At 36.4% G+C, this 11,031-nt stretch overlaps 1 protein-coding gene across 7 annotated transcripts in view; it reads left to right on the forward strand.

Annotated features, from left to right (window-relative positions):
• The window catches only part of MARCH7 (membrane associated ring-CH-type finger 7), a 55,651-nt gene that overhangs the window by 42,704 nt on the left and 1,916 nt on the right, over nt 1–11,031 (forward strand). For 6 of the 7 annotated variants that reach the window (XM_025405443.1, XM_025405442.1, XM_025405440.1 and 3 more), the window contains 3 exons: nt 3,105–3,214; nt 7,003–7,116; nt 8,767–8,815. In XM_025405443.1, coding sequence (XP_025261228.1) covers nt 3,105–3,214; nt 7,003–7,116; nt 8,767–8,815 — 273 coding nt within the window. The remainder of the gene's footprint in view (nt 1–3,104; nt 3,215–7,002; nt 7,117–8,766; nt 8,816–11,031) is intronic. The other variant, XM_025405446.1, reaches the window with a different exon arrangement.

The following is an 11,031-nucleotide window of genomic DNA, read 5'->3' on the forward strand; positions in this document are numbered from 1 at the left end:
GATATGGAGGAAAACAGATAATATAGTTTATTGTTTAAGAACATTGGCTTTTTGAAGTTAGACAAGCCCAGTTTGGAATATTTACTCGAACACTCAGCTAGCTATAGGGTCTTGAACATGTTTCTTAACATTGGTTCTAAACCCTGGCTGCTGATCAAAATCACCCACTGGAGTTTTTAAAAATACAGATGGGCCAGGTATGGTGGCTCACACCTGTAATCCCAGCACTTTGGGAGGCCAAGGCAGGTGGAACACCTGAGGTCAGGAGTTCGAGACCAGCCTGGCCAACATGGTGAAACCCCGTCTCTACTGAAAATACAAAAATTAGCCGGGCATGGTGGAGCACACCTGTAATCCCAGCTACTTGGGAGACTGAAGCAAGAGAATCGCTTGAACACGGGAGGCAGAGGTTGCAGTGAGCCGAGATTGCCCCATTGCACTGCAGCCTGGGTGACAAGCGTGACACTCAGTCTCAAAAAAAAAAAAATTTACAGATGATTCAAATTCACTCTTAAAGATTCTTAAGTAAGACTAGGTTAGGCCTCAGTTCTGAGTAACATTGAGTAATACCTCATAAAGTTGTTATGAATGTCAAAAGAGTTATTGTTCATAGTTTCCCACTGTACCAGTTACATGGTAAGTACACTGTTAAATTAAATGGGAGTTTGTTTTTGTTTTTGTTTTTTGAGACGGAGTCTTGTCACCAGGCTGGAGTGCAGTAGCACAATCTCAGCTTACCGCAGTCTCTGCCTCCCGAGTTCAAGTGATTCTCCTGCCTCAGCCTCCTGAGTTAGCTGGGATTACAGGTGCACATCACCACACCTGGCTAATTTTTTGTATTTTTAGTAGAGATGAAATTTTGTCAAGTTGGCCAGGCTGGTCTCGAACTCCTGGCCTCAAGTGATCTGCCCACATTGGCGGCCTCCCTGGCTAATGTTTTCTGTATTTTTAGTAGAGATAGGGTTTTGTCATGTTGTCCAGGCTGGTCTCAAACTCCTCGCCTCAAGTGATCTGCCTGCCTTGGTGGCCTCCCAAAGTGCTGGGATTATAGGCGTGAGCCACCACACCTGGCCTAGAGTTAGTTTTATAAGGTTATAATAAGCACTTTTCAAGATATGGCCAATTGAATGTCTAGGTCTCAGCAACTGAACTTTCCTGATAGGTATTCAGAAGTATTTCTCAGAGCTACACAAAGACCCCATCTGGTAGAAGGTTCATTCTGGTAGAGATTTATTTAAACATTTATTAAGAAGCTACTGTATTTGGATTGCTAAAGTCTACAGGATATACAAATTTAGGCAGATGCAGTCAGGGTGTAATGGAGAGAGCCCTGATTAAGAAATACAGGAGTAGGCTGGCTGTGGTGGCTCATGCCTGTAATCCAACAGGACGAGGTAAGGGGATCCCTTGAGCCCATGAGTTAGAGGCTGCAGCGAGCCATGGTCATGCCCCTGCACTCCAGGCTGGGCAGCAGAGAGAGATCTTGTCTCCAGAAAAAACGTGTAGGAATAAACGGGTTGCTCCCAGCTGTGTGTAGCCTATTTGAATGACTTAATAAGTCTCTTATTCCATAGAGGAGGAAAATGAAGCCCTAAGATATAAGAGAATCTGTATTAAATTATCTCCAAGGTCCATATTACATTTTCATATATGCTAGACTCCAAAAAGAAGCTTGGTTTTATTCATATACTCAAAATATAGTGAAAACTCAATATAATTTGACTACAACCCATTTTGAGACAGCATGCTTCTTCAGATTAGCACTCACTTTCAGCTGTTTTCTAGAACATGTATGTAAGTTACTGCTGTCTTGGACCTTATGCCAAATTTTACTCTTAAAAAATTCTTATTAACTAACACTAGTTATTGCAGTTTTATGAGTTCCTTGAAGGCAGGGCCTACTACTTACTCTTTTTTGAATCTCCAAAACCTCTAATTATTGCTTGCACGTAACAGTCACTCAACAAATGTTAGTTGAATTGAATTGAAACCTATCTACCCTATTATTCATACAACTTACTCTTAATTTTAAGGCCATTTTTCCATTTGAAACCCTATCTGAAAATAAACAAACAAAGGAAAAGGCAGACAGAACCTACATGTTTAATTACACAAGACTACTACCTACCAAATTGGAACCAAAAAGCTTAGGAATAATCAAATGTTGGATGAATATGGAAGTTTTCTTTTTCTTTTTAAAAAAATGTTTGGTAAAACAAATACATAAATAACATAAAATATGCCATTTTGACCATTTTTAAGTATACAATTTTCATATTCACAGTGTTGTGCAACCATCACTCCTATTTCCAAAATTGTTTATCATTCCAGACAGAAACTCTAACCATTAAGCAGTAACTCCTCACTTCCTACTCCCTTCTCTGCCAAATCCCTGGTAACTTCTGATCTACTTTCTGTCTCTAAATTTGCGTATTCCAGATATTTTATGTAAGTAGAGTCATAAAATACTTGTGCTTTTGTATCTGTATTTCATTTAGCATAATGTTTTAAAAGTTCATGTTGCAGCATATATCAAGACTAATTCCTTTTATGACTGAAAGGAGCTGTTTTTATTTGGACAAAGGTGGGGTCCCTTTTTTCCCTTTCTAGCAAGTAAGGCAGACACATTCCTTAAACTCTAGAAGGTCTTAGGTATGTGTTGTCACATCAAAGATACTTTGGTGTATCTTTGATGTGACCTTGGGTGTGTAACTAGGTGTTTGAGATGTTACATCACTAAACATTGTTTTCATGGCATCATGTCAAAGTACTTAATGAGTAAGTAGGAAGTACAGATGACGTTCCATTGCCTCTGTCTGCTTCCCAGGATCAAGGATGTCTGAGTATCTGGGAGGAAGAAAACAACCAAGGTATCTAAATAATGGTGGTGGCTTATTATCATAGGGCAGGACCTAATGTGCACATCGGATATTATAGACTGCTCTATTAGGGGACATTACTGGTTTACTGCAGAAATGTAATATTTCCTTTTCTTCTCCTTTCCTTTAAGGTTTTATTTATTTTAAGCTTAAAACTTAGCGAGCAAAAGTGTTTTATGAAGACATTGTAAAACTAAGCTTTACTTGTAATTTAATTTTTACCAGGTTCTTCATTAGAAGCTGTAACCACCTGTGAACTATGTAAAGAGAAGCTGGAGCTTAACCTGGAGGATTTTGATATTCATGAACTACATAGAGCTCATGCAAATGAACAAGTTAGTATATTTTGCCTAATTTGGTAAGTGTCTATTCTATGCTTCAAGGACAGCTCTTGAAGAAAAGATTAAATCATGGTCAGAAACCTTGCATTAAAATAAAAACAACAATGATAATGTTCTTAACATAATTCTGTTACTGCACTAGGTGTTAGAATTTCATAATTTTTTTTTATTTTTCCCTTAAGCTTAGGAAAGTTGTTCCAAAATAGGGATGCCAACCTTATTTCCCCACAGCTGTAAGTTTTTTGAGATGCATAAATGATACAGTTAGAATGAAGAGCTCAATAATTTCCGCCTTTTTCTTTACTGAAGGAAAATTCAGGAGGTGGGGCAGATGTGTGTTTAAGGAGATTACAAGGGTGACTTTAGAGCCAAATTGTTGAAGTGTGGTTAGCATATTTGTTTAAGAAAAAACAAACAAAAAAAGATATGCTGTAAAGGGAATGCATGAAGTGCTTGAAAAACACTTTCTGGCCAGGTACAATAGCTCACACTTACACCTAGCACTTTGGCAGGCTAAGACGGGATGATTGTTTGAGGCCAGGAGTTTGAGACCAGCCTTGGCAACATAGCAAGACCCAGTCTCTACAAAACAGAAAACAAAAACACTTTTTAAATGTAGGGGTAATGGGTCTCCCCTCTTTTGTTATATTGAATGAGATTTACAAAATATAAAAACCATTTTGTGTGGCCGCCATCTCTGTTTAGTTCCAAAACATTTTCATCACTCTAAAAGAAAACCCTCTACCCATTGAACAGTTGCTCCCCATTCTGTGCTGTCAGCCCCTGGCAACTACCAGTCTGTGTTGTTTTATGGATTTACTTATCCTGGATATTTCATACAAATAGAATCATACAATAATATATTTTAAGTGTGGGAATAATAGATACCCTTTGAAAATCTGATTAAAACTATGTACCCTTCTTAGAAAATATATAAGACACAAAATCCGTCTCTAATTTAGGGGATTCCCAGATCCTTTGAAGCTAATTGCTTGGATCCAGATAAAGAATCACTGATCTAGAGAATGGAAACATTAAGCAGTTGATGTAGCATAGGTGCTACTCTAATGCCAGTTATGTTATTTTATTCTCCGATGCACTAGGTATCCAAAAAGAAAATGACTTCAGCAAGGCAATGTTTTAAATCCCCAAGGAGTTTTCTGTAGATAGCCGAGCATTGCTATTTAAAAACCAGAGGAAACATGGAAAAGTGGAATCATGCAGAAATAAGTATAAATACATAACTTGCCTTCTTAAAATGAGAGTAGGTTTCAAAAGGATTGTTTCTTCTGCCATCTTCCTTCCCAAGATGCTTCATCCTGTCTTTCAAAGGCAGTTTTTTCCTTTTGTTTTGGTTTTGGTTTTGGTTTTGGTTTGTTTTTTTGAGATGGAGTTTCACTTTGTCGCCCAGGCTGGAGTGCATTGGTATGAACTTGGCTCACTGTGACCTCTGCCTCCCAGGTTCAAGCGATTCTCCTGCCTCAGCTCCCTGACTAGCTGGGTTTACAGGCATTTGCCGCCATGCCCAGCTAATTGTATTTTTAGTAGAGGTGGGGTTTCACCATGATGGTCAGGCTGGTCTCGAATTCCTGACCTCATGATCCACCTGCCTCAGCCTCCCAAAGTGCTGGGAATACAGGCATGAGCCACCGTACCCCGCCAGTTTTTTCCTTTTTGATCTCAGTCAAGAATGTTTTTATTGTTTTCTAAGCATTTTAATGAACCATATTCTTTAGAAGTTTTAGGGGATACTAGGTGGAGTCATTGTAAAAACAATGACAGCCTTGATTAAACTTCCTGGTTTTAACTTGTTTGTTCTGTAGGAACAATAGATTCTAGTGGCCTGATAGCTACACTAATTTTAAGTGATTTGTTTGTATTTCCACATTAACCAGTGGCTTGATCTTTTGCAAGGTGATAACCATTTTTTTTTTTTTTTTTTTTTTGAGATGGAGCCCAGGCTCTGTTGCCCAGGCTGGAGTGCAATGGCGCGATCTCAGCTCACTACAACCTCTGCCTCCTGGGTTTAAGCTATTCTCTTGCCTCAGCCTCCCAAGTAGGTGGGATTGCAGGCACTCGCCTCTATACCAGGCTAATTGTATTTTTAGTAGGGACAGGGTTTCACCATGTTGGCCAGGCTGGTCTTGAACTCCTGACCTTAGGTGATCCACCCACCTTAGCCTCCCGAAGTGCTGGGATTACAGGCATGAACCACTGTGATTGGCCCCATTTAAAATTTTTAAAAAGTGTTCTGGATATATAATTTCCTTTTAAGTTCAAAAAAAGCAACAATAATTATTAAGTGAATCATTTCAGTTTTGGTTTTTGGTTTTTTTTTTTTTTTAGATGGAGGTTCACTCTTGTTGCCCAGGCTGGAGTACAATGGCACGATCTCAGCCAACTGCAACCTTTGCCTCCCGGGTTCAAGCGATTCTCCTGCCTCAGCCTCCCAAGTAGCTGGTATTACAGGCTCCCACCACCACACCCAGCTAACTTTTGTGTTTTTAGTAGAGATAGGGTTTCGCCATGTTGGCCAGGCTAGTCTTGAACTCCTGACCTCAAGTGATCCACCCACCTCAGCCTCCCAAAGTGCTGGGATTATAGGTGTGAGCCACCACAACTGGCCTCAAATTTCTTGAATACTCAGTAGACTGATAACCAGTTAGTTGCTGAAGCTGGTACTAAGAACATAGAGTTCTTGACGTCCAATGAACCAGTTGCCCAATTCAGTTTGTAAATAGTTCACTGTAAAAATTACAGGACAGATTAGATTTTTAATAATACTATATTTATGATTTATATTCATGGCTTGAAAACAGCTGTGGGCGGGGGAGAGAAACTTTTAATCTGAGTAATATGAACCCCTTTAAATTACCAGGTTCAGAGAAGTATTTAAAATGTGACAGCATTCGCATCTCACTCTCCCTTGAGCTAAATAAATACCTCTTGAAGCCACTTACTTTAGGGCTTCTAGACTAACTAGTGCCAAGTAGACATAAAATGTCATATACCCTATAGTTCAATAGTGTATAGCCAATCACTAACCAACATTATTTCTGTAAACCAATGTTGAGAATTCAGAATGAACAACTTTTGTTACCTCTCCCTTCTGGATTTGTCCTTTTTTCTTTAAAAATTTGAGCTTTTCTTTTGTTCTCTGGGGCACTCTCCGCAAGGCAACTTGGAAGTGTGAGCCTGGCAGCAGTCCTGAACCTTAAAAACTGTTAATTTTGTCTCAGCTGCTGCTTTTTAGGTTAACACAACAGAACAGTTTTGAATTGAAGAACTGTTTTTACTAACTACAAATTTCTGTGTGAATGATCTCTTACCTTTATTCATTCTTTTATTTACTGTGCCTTTAAGTTCATTGTATTACACAGAAAAACACTTGAGCTATCAGAATAGTTATAGTAGTATATTGGCATAGCTATAGATGAAATGTAATTTTTAACTAAGCTTATATAGCTATAGCCATTTGTATAATGAAATCTGTGAGCTTTATGGAAAACCAAAGCATTCATTCCACCATCAAATTATTTAAAAGTTCCATTTTTATATAAAGTCATTACACTAAAGAAGACTGTATGAGAATAAAAAGTAAAATTTTATGAAATTATAAAGGATAGTCTTTTTTCTTAATAAATGGCATTGTATCCCTTACTAGGAACTGGATATGAATACATTTCCTCTAGTTTATCAGTGTACTGTGAGTATCAATCTCAATTCTACTAATTTTTCATTCTCTGTATTTTTCTTTTCTCCTGTTTGCTTCCCTATTGAAGGCTGAGTATGAGTTTATCAGCTCTGGTCTCTACCTAGTGGTGTTACTGCACTTGTGCGAACAAAGCTTTTCTGATATGATGGGAAATACAAATGAACCAAGCACACGTGTCCGAGTAAGTAATAATGAAGTCGGGGAGAGGGAGGGTGTGATGCAGCAAGTGTTTGCCTTGGAAAGCAGATTGTTTTATATGTTGACATCTTATTTCCTTTGGGAAGCTTTTATTTTTTAAATGTTTCTTAAAAATAAAGATACTGTAGATTTAATGGAAATTGCTGTATTCTATAACAAGCAGCCTGATTTTCTCATAAAGTTATTTTAGAGAAAGAAGTAATTTTCTAGCTCTCGAAGGTAATTGGAATGTATTTCATTGAAAAACAGAATTGGAAACATCAAGGGAAAATGGGCTTTTTATTATTAAAACAAAAACAAAACCTGAGTATTATCACTTAGAAACCTGAAATTGAACTCCAAAAGCCAAAGAGTATGGGAAATTAACTTCAATTTATTTGTTACTGTTCTACAAAAGATTACCAGTGTACTAATTTTAAAGTGTCCATATTACAAAGTATTTTAGATATGGAATAGTTGGTTGTTTACTGTGTACGCTGTTAGCCGTAATATGACATTTGGGCTAGCTGTATGTTAGGTATTTATAAGTAAATGATGCTCTTTGCCTCAGTGTACCAGAGGAAACTTTATGCTCTGCTGCCTGGGCCATTTTGTGTAGCAAGGGCTAAGGTCTCTATATATCTGCCATTATTGTAGCATTCTGAACACTTCATATCTTGAAATGTGTTCATAAATATATCCTTCAGACTTCCTTATATAAATGTTAACTTCGGTGATAAAAATGTAGTAGAGTTCATGTAATGTTTTTATTTTGAACATTATCAAGTAACTGCAATTCAACGTATATAATACTCTTTCTAAATTAGTAAAATATTTTTCTTTATTTTATCATCATGTGGACATTATTCCAGTGAGCCAGTTAATAGATAATTATCATTGAAGAGCATTCATATTATCTATCAGGAGCATTCAGAATTTGAGCAAAGATCTCTTGACTTCTAAGTACTTTAGAAATTGTGAACCCTTAAAACCTTAATACCATAAAATGATTTCTAAAAAGGTACCTTAAGTCTTCAGAATGAATAAACCATATAAAACATCTAAGAACTTTTGAATTCATGTGTTTCTAAAAGTTCGTATTAAGTTTTAAAAGTGGGAAATTACAGAATGTTGAATGATACTCCAAAGTGGAAGTCATTAGGATTTTTTTTAATGTATAGAACCAAATGTATACTTTTATCAAATGTAGGTAGGAAAATATTGGTTCTTGGGAGTTTGTGTGTGTNGTGTGTGTGTGTGTGTGTGTGTGTGTGTGTGTGTGTGTGTGTGTGTGTTTGTGTGCGCCCACTGAAACTGAATTTATTTGGGTCCAAATACAAGGGTGGTTTTTTGGGTTTTTTTTCCTCCATTTCATAATTTTTTGAAGTGTTTATAAGCAATATCATTGGATAAAATTATTGTATCTGCTCCCAATTTTTAAAAACTGGTTTCTACATGATTATAAAGATTATATAAAACATTTAAAAATTAACACCATTAAGCTTGTGATTTTTGATGTTGGGGGGAGAAAAACCCCTATTTAAAGGCTTAAAATGATGTTTGACTTTTTAAGTAGAAATGAATCTCCTATACTGATTCTCTAGAGCCATTTGCAACATTTAAACTACTGTATTTCTTTCTGCATTGTTTCTAGTTTATTAACCTTGCAAGAACTCTTCAGGCACATATGGAAGATCTCGAAAGTAGGTGGAATTTCCCCTCCCCAGACTTGTTGAATTTACTTTTGCAAATTAAACCCAAAGCAAAACCTAAGTATATATTCTGTTCTGCCAACTTAGAGCTCATTTATAGACTTAATAATACCAGAATGATTGATTTGGGAAATATGGGTTGGGCAACTGACATTAGTTTTTTTTTTTTTTTTTTAAAGCATATTTTAAGGTATGGAAGGATGTAATTTTAACTGCATTTTACTTTTTTTTTTCAAAGAGAAATTTATTGTTGATCACCTTGATTTCAGGATTTATAATAAAAACGAAGGCATAAATCTTAACTACTAATCAAACCACATTTCTTAATCTGTTAGGATTTTGTTTTGTTTTGTTTTTGGTAAGAAATTTTACCTGTTACTCAGCTTTGTTAGATCATAAGAGATTATTCCTGGGCTTATATATGATTCCAGGAAAATATGGGACAGGGAATCCTAATTCTGAATCCATATCAGAAGCCATAAAGGGCTTTTGTTTGTGGGTTTTTTGTTGTTGTTGTTGTTTGGCTTTTTGTAGGTCCTCATGGACCTTTAATAGGTAGCCAGCGCTGCCAACAGCTCCAGTCTCTTAAGATCACATTCCAGCCTCAGGATTTCTGGCTGGGATTATAAGTGAAGGCACTTAATTCTCAAATCTTTACAGGCATCTGTACAGCCTATCCTCTTCTTAATGTCCTGTAACTTCCAGTGTGCTTCATACCATGTGGGCACATGTATTGGCTCTGGAACAGCTAGAAATTGAAGATTACCCCACCCACCCCCTACATATTTTACTTTTTCACTTTGTTGCCCATTCCAAAACACTACCTGAAGTGTGTTTTTAAAATATGTATTCTTCAGTTGAATACTGAAGAATTACTTTCTGTACTCATCTTCAAATTATTTGGAATGTTATCTATAGTGCGCACAACATTTTTACTTTTACAGAAAGCTCAGCATCATTTGAAGTAAGGTTTAAAAAAGACTTAGTCCTCATAGGAACCTTTTAATTCTAGGTAATCTAAATCATAGATTTTTGTCATTAATTCTATACTATCAACTTTTAAAAGGTCTTGAGATGCAACCAGGTAACATATTTTCACAATTTTAATTAGGATATGTGAAAAGAAAGGAGTCAGTGCGAATTCACTTGGTATTAAATTTTTTCTCTTTATACCTTCTTTCAGATCCCTTAGGTTGGCCTAATACAAAGGTCTCTGTTTTTTTAAATTACAATTTATACTTTGTCCAATATCATGATAGTAATTTGTTTCAGTGTATGTTTTCCCCAGATTTCTCCATTTTAAAAAACTAACATTCTCGTTTAAAATTCGATTTCTTAAACATAGTATTGTCTACTCCTAACATGTGGGAAGAGAAAGATGAAGGTGAAATATGTCCAAACTCAAATGAGCATGAAAGACAAGGGGCAAGTTAACCCCTAAATATCAGAGTATTAATACATTCTGAAATGGGTTCTGACTAAATTGTCCTCTCCTGTAGAGTTAAATGGAAAAACACAAGAAGTTCCTTAATAAGCTATATAATCTTTTAGTTTGGTATTTCTCAGTGATACAGCATAAGAGTTTATATCAGTCATGAGTTAGTTATATGCTTGTGTCATTTATTAAATGGATTTAAATCTATTAGTGTTGCATAGTTTTTCTGTGCTTTGCCCTAGGTTGATTCTGTTTGTTGGATGCTCTTAATTTGTCCAGTGTAAATATAAATAGAGAGTGCATTAAGCCTTTTTGCCCTTGATAATGGGGGAAAGATGCTGGTTAGATGTTTATTTTAGTGAGCTTGCATTTTCTTTCACATGCAAAGCAGTTCACAGAATTCATAGTTTTATACTTACTATGTCTTTCCTAAAGACACCGAGGATGCTTTATTTTTAACTCTTGAGCCACTAGTGACTCTTGAATAAATTGAGGTCAGAAATGTTGCAAAAGTGATAAGTTTCTGACAGTGTGGAGAAAGGGGAATAATCAACAGTAGGTTTTTACTGAATCCAATTATTTTAATTTAGGCTGTGTCTATATGAAGCTTTTTTGACTTACTAAATGAACTTTTATCTTGGCATTGTATAGACATAGCTTTGATGTAAATTGCAAGAACACCCATAACCTCTTATTCTATGTACATTTCTTTTCATTCTCATCGGATGCATCAAACATGCAGCGGTAATAAGCCAGATTCTACTCAGGTGTG

Source organism: Theropithecus gelada, chromosome 12 (assembly GCF_003255815.1).
Source record: "Theropithecus gelada isolate Dixy chromosome 12, Tgel_1.0, whole genome shotgun sequence".
Taxonomy (NCBI): domain Eukaryota; kingdom Metazoa; phylum Chordata; class Mammalia; order Primates; family Cercopithecidae; genus Theropithecus; species Theropithecus gelada.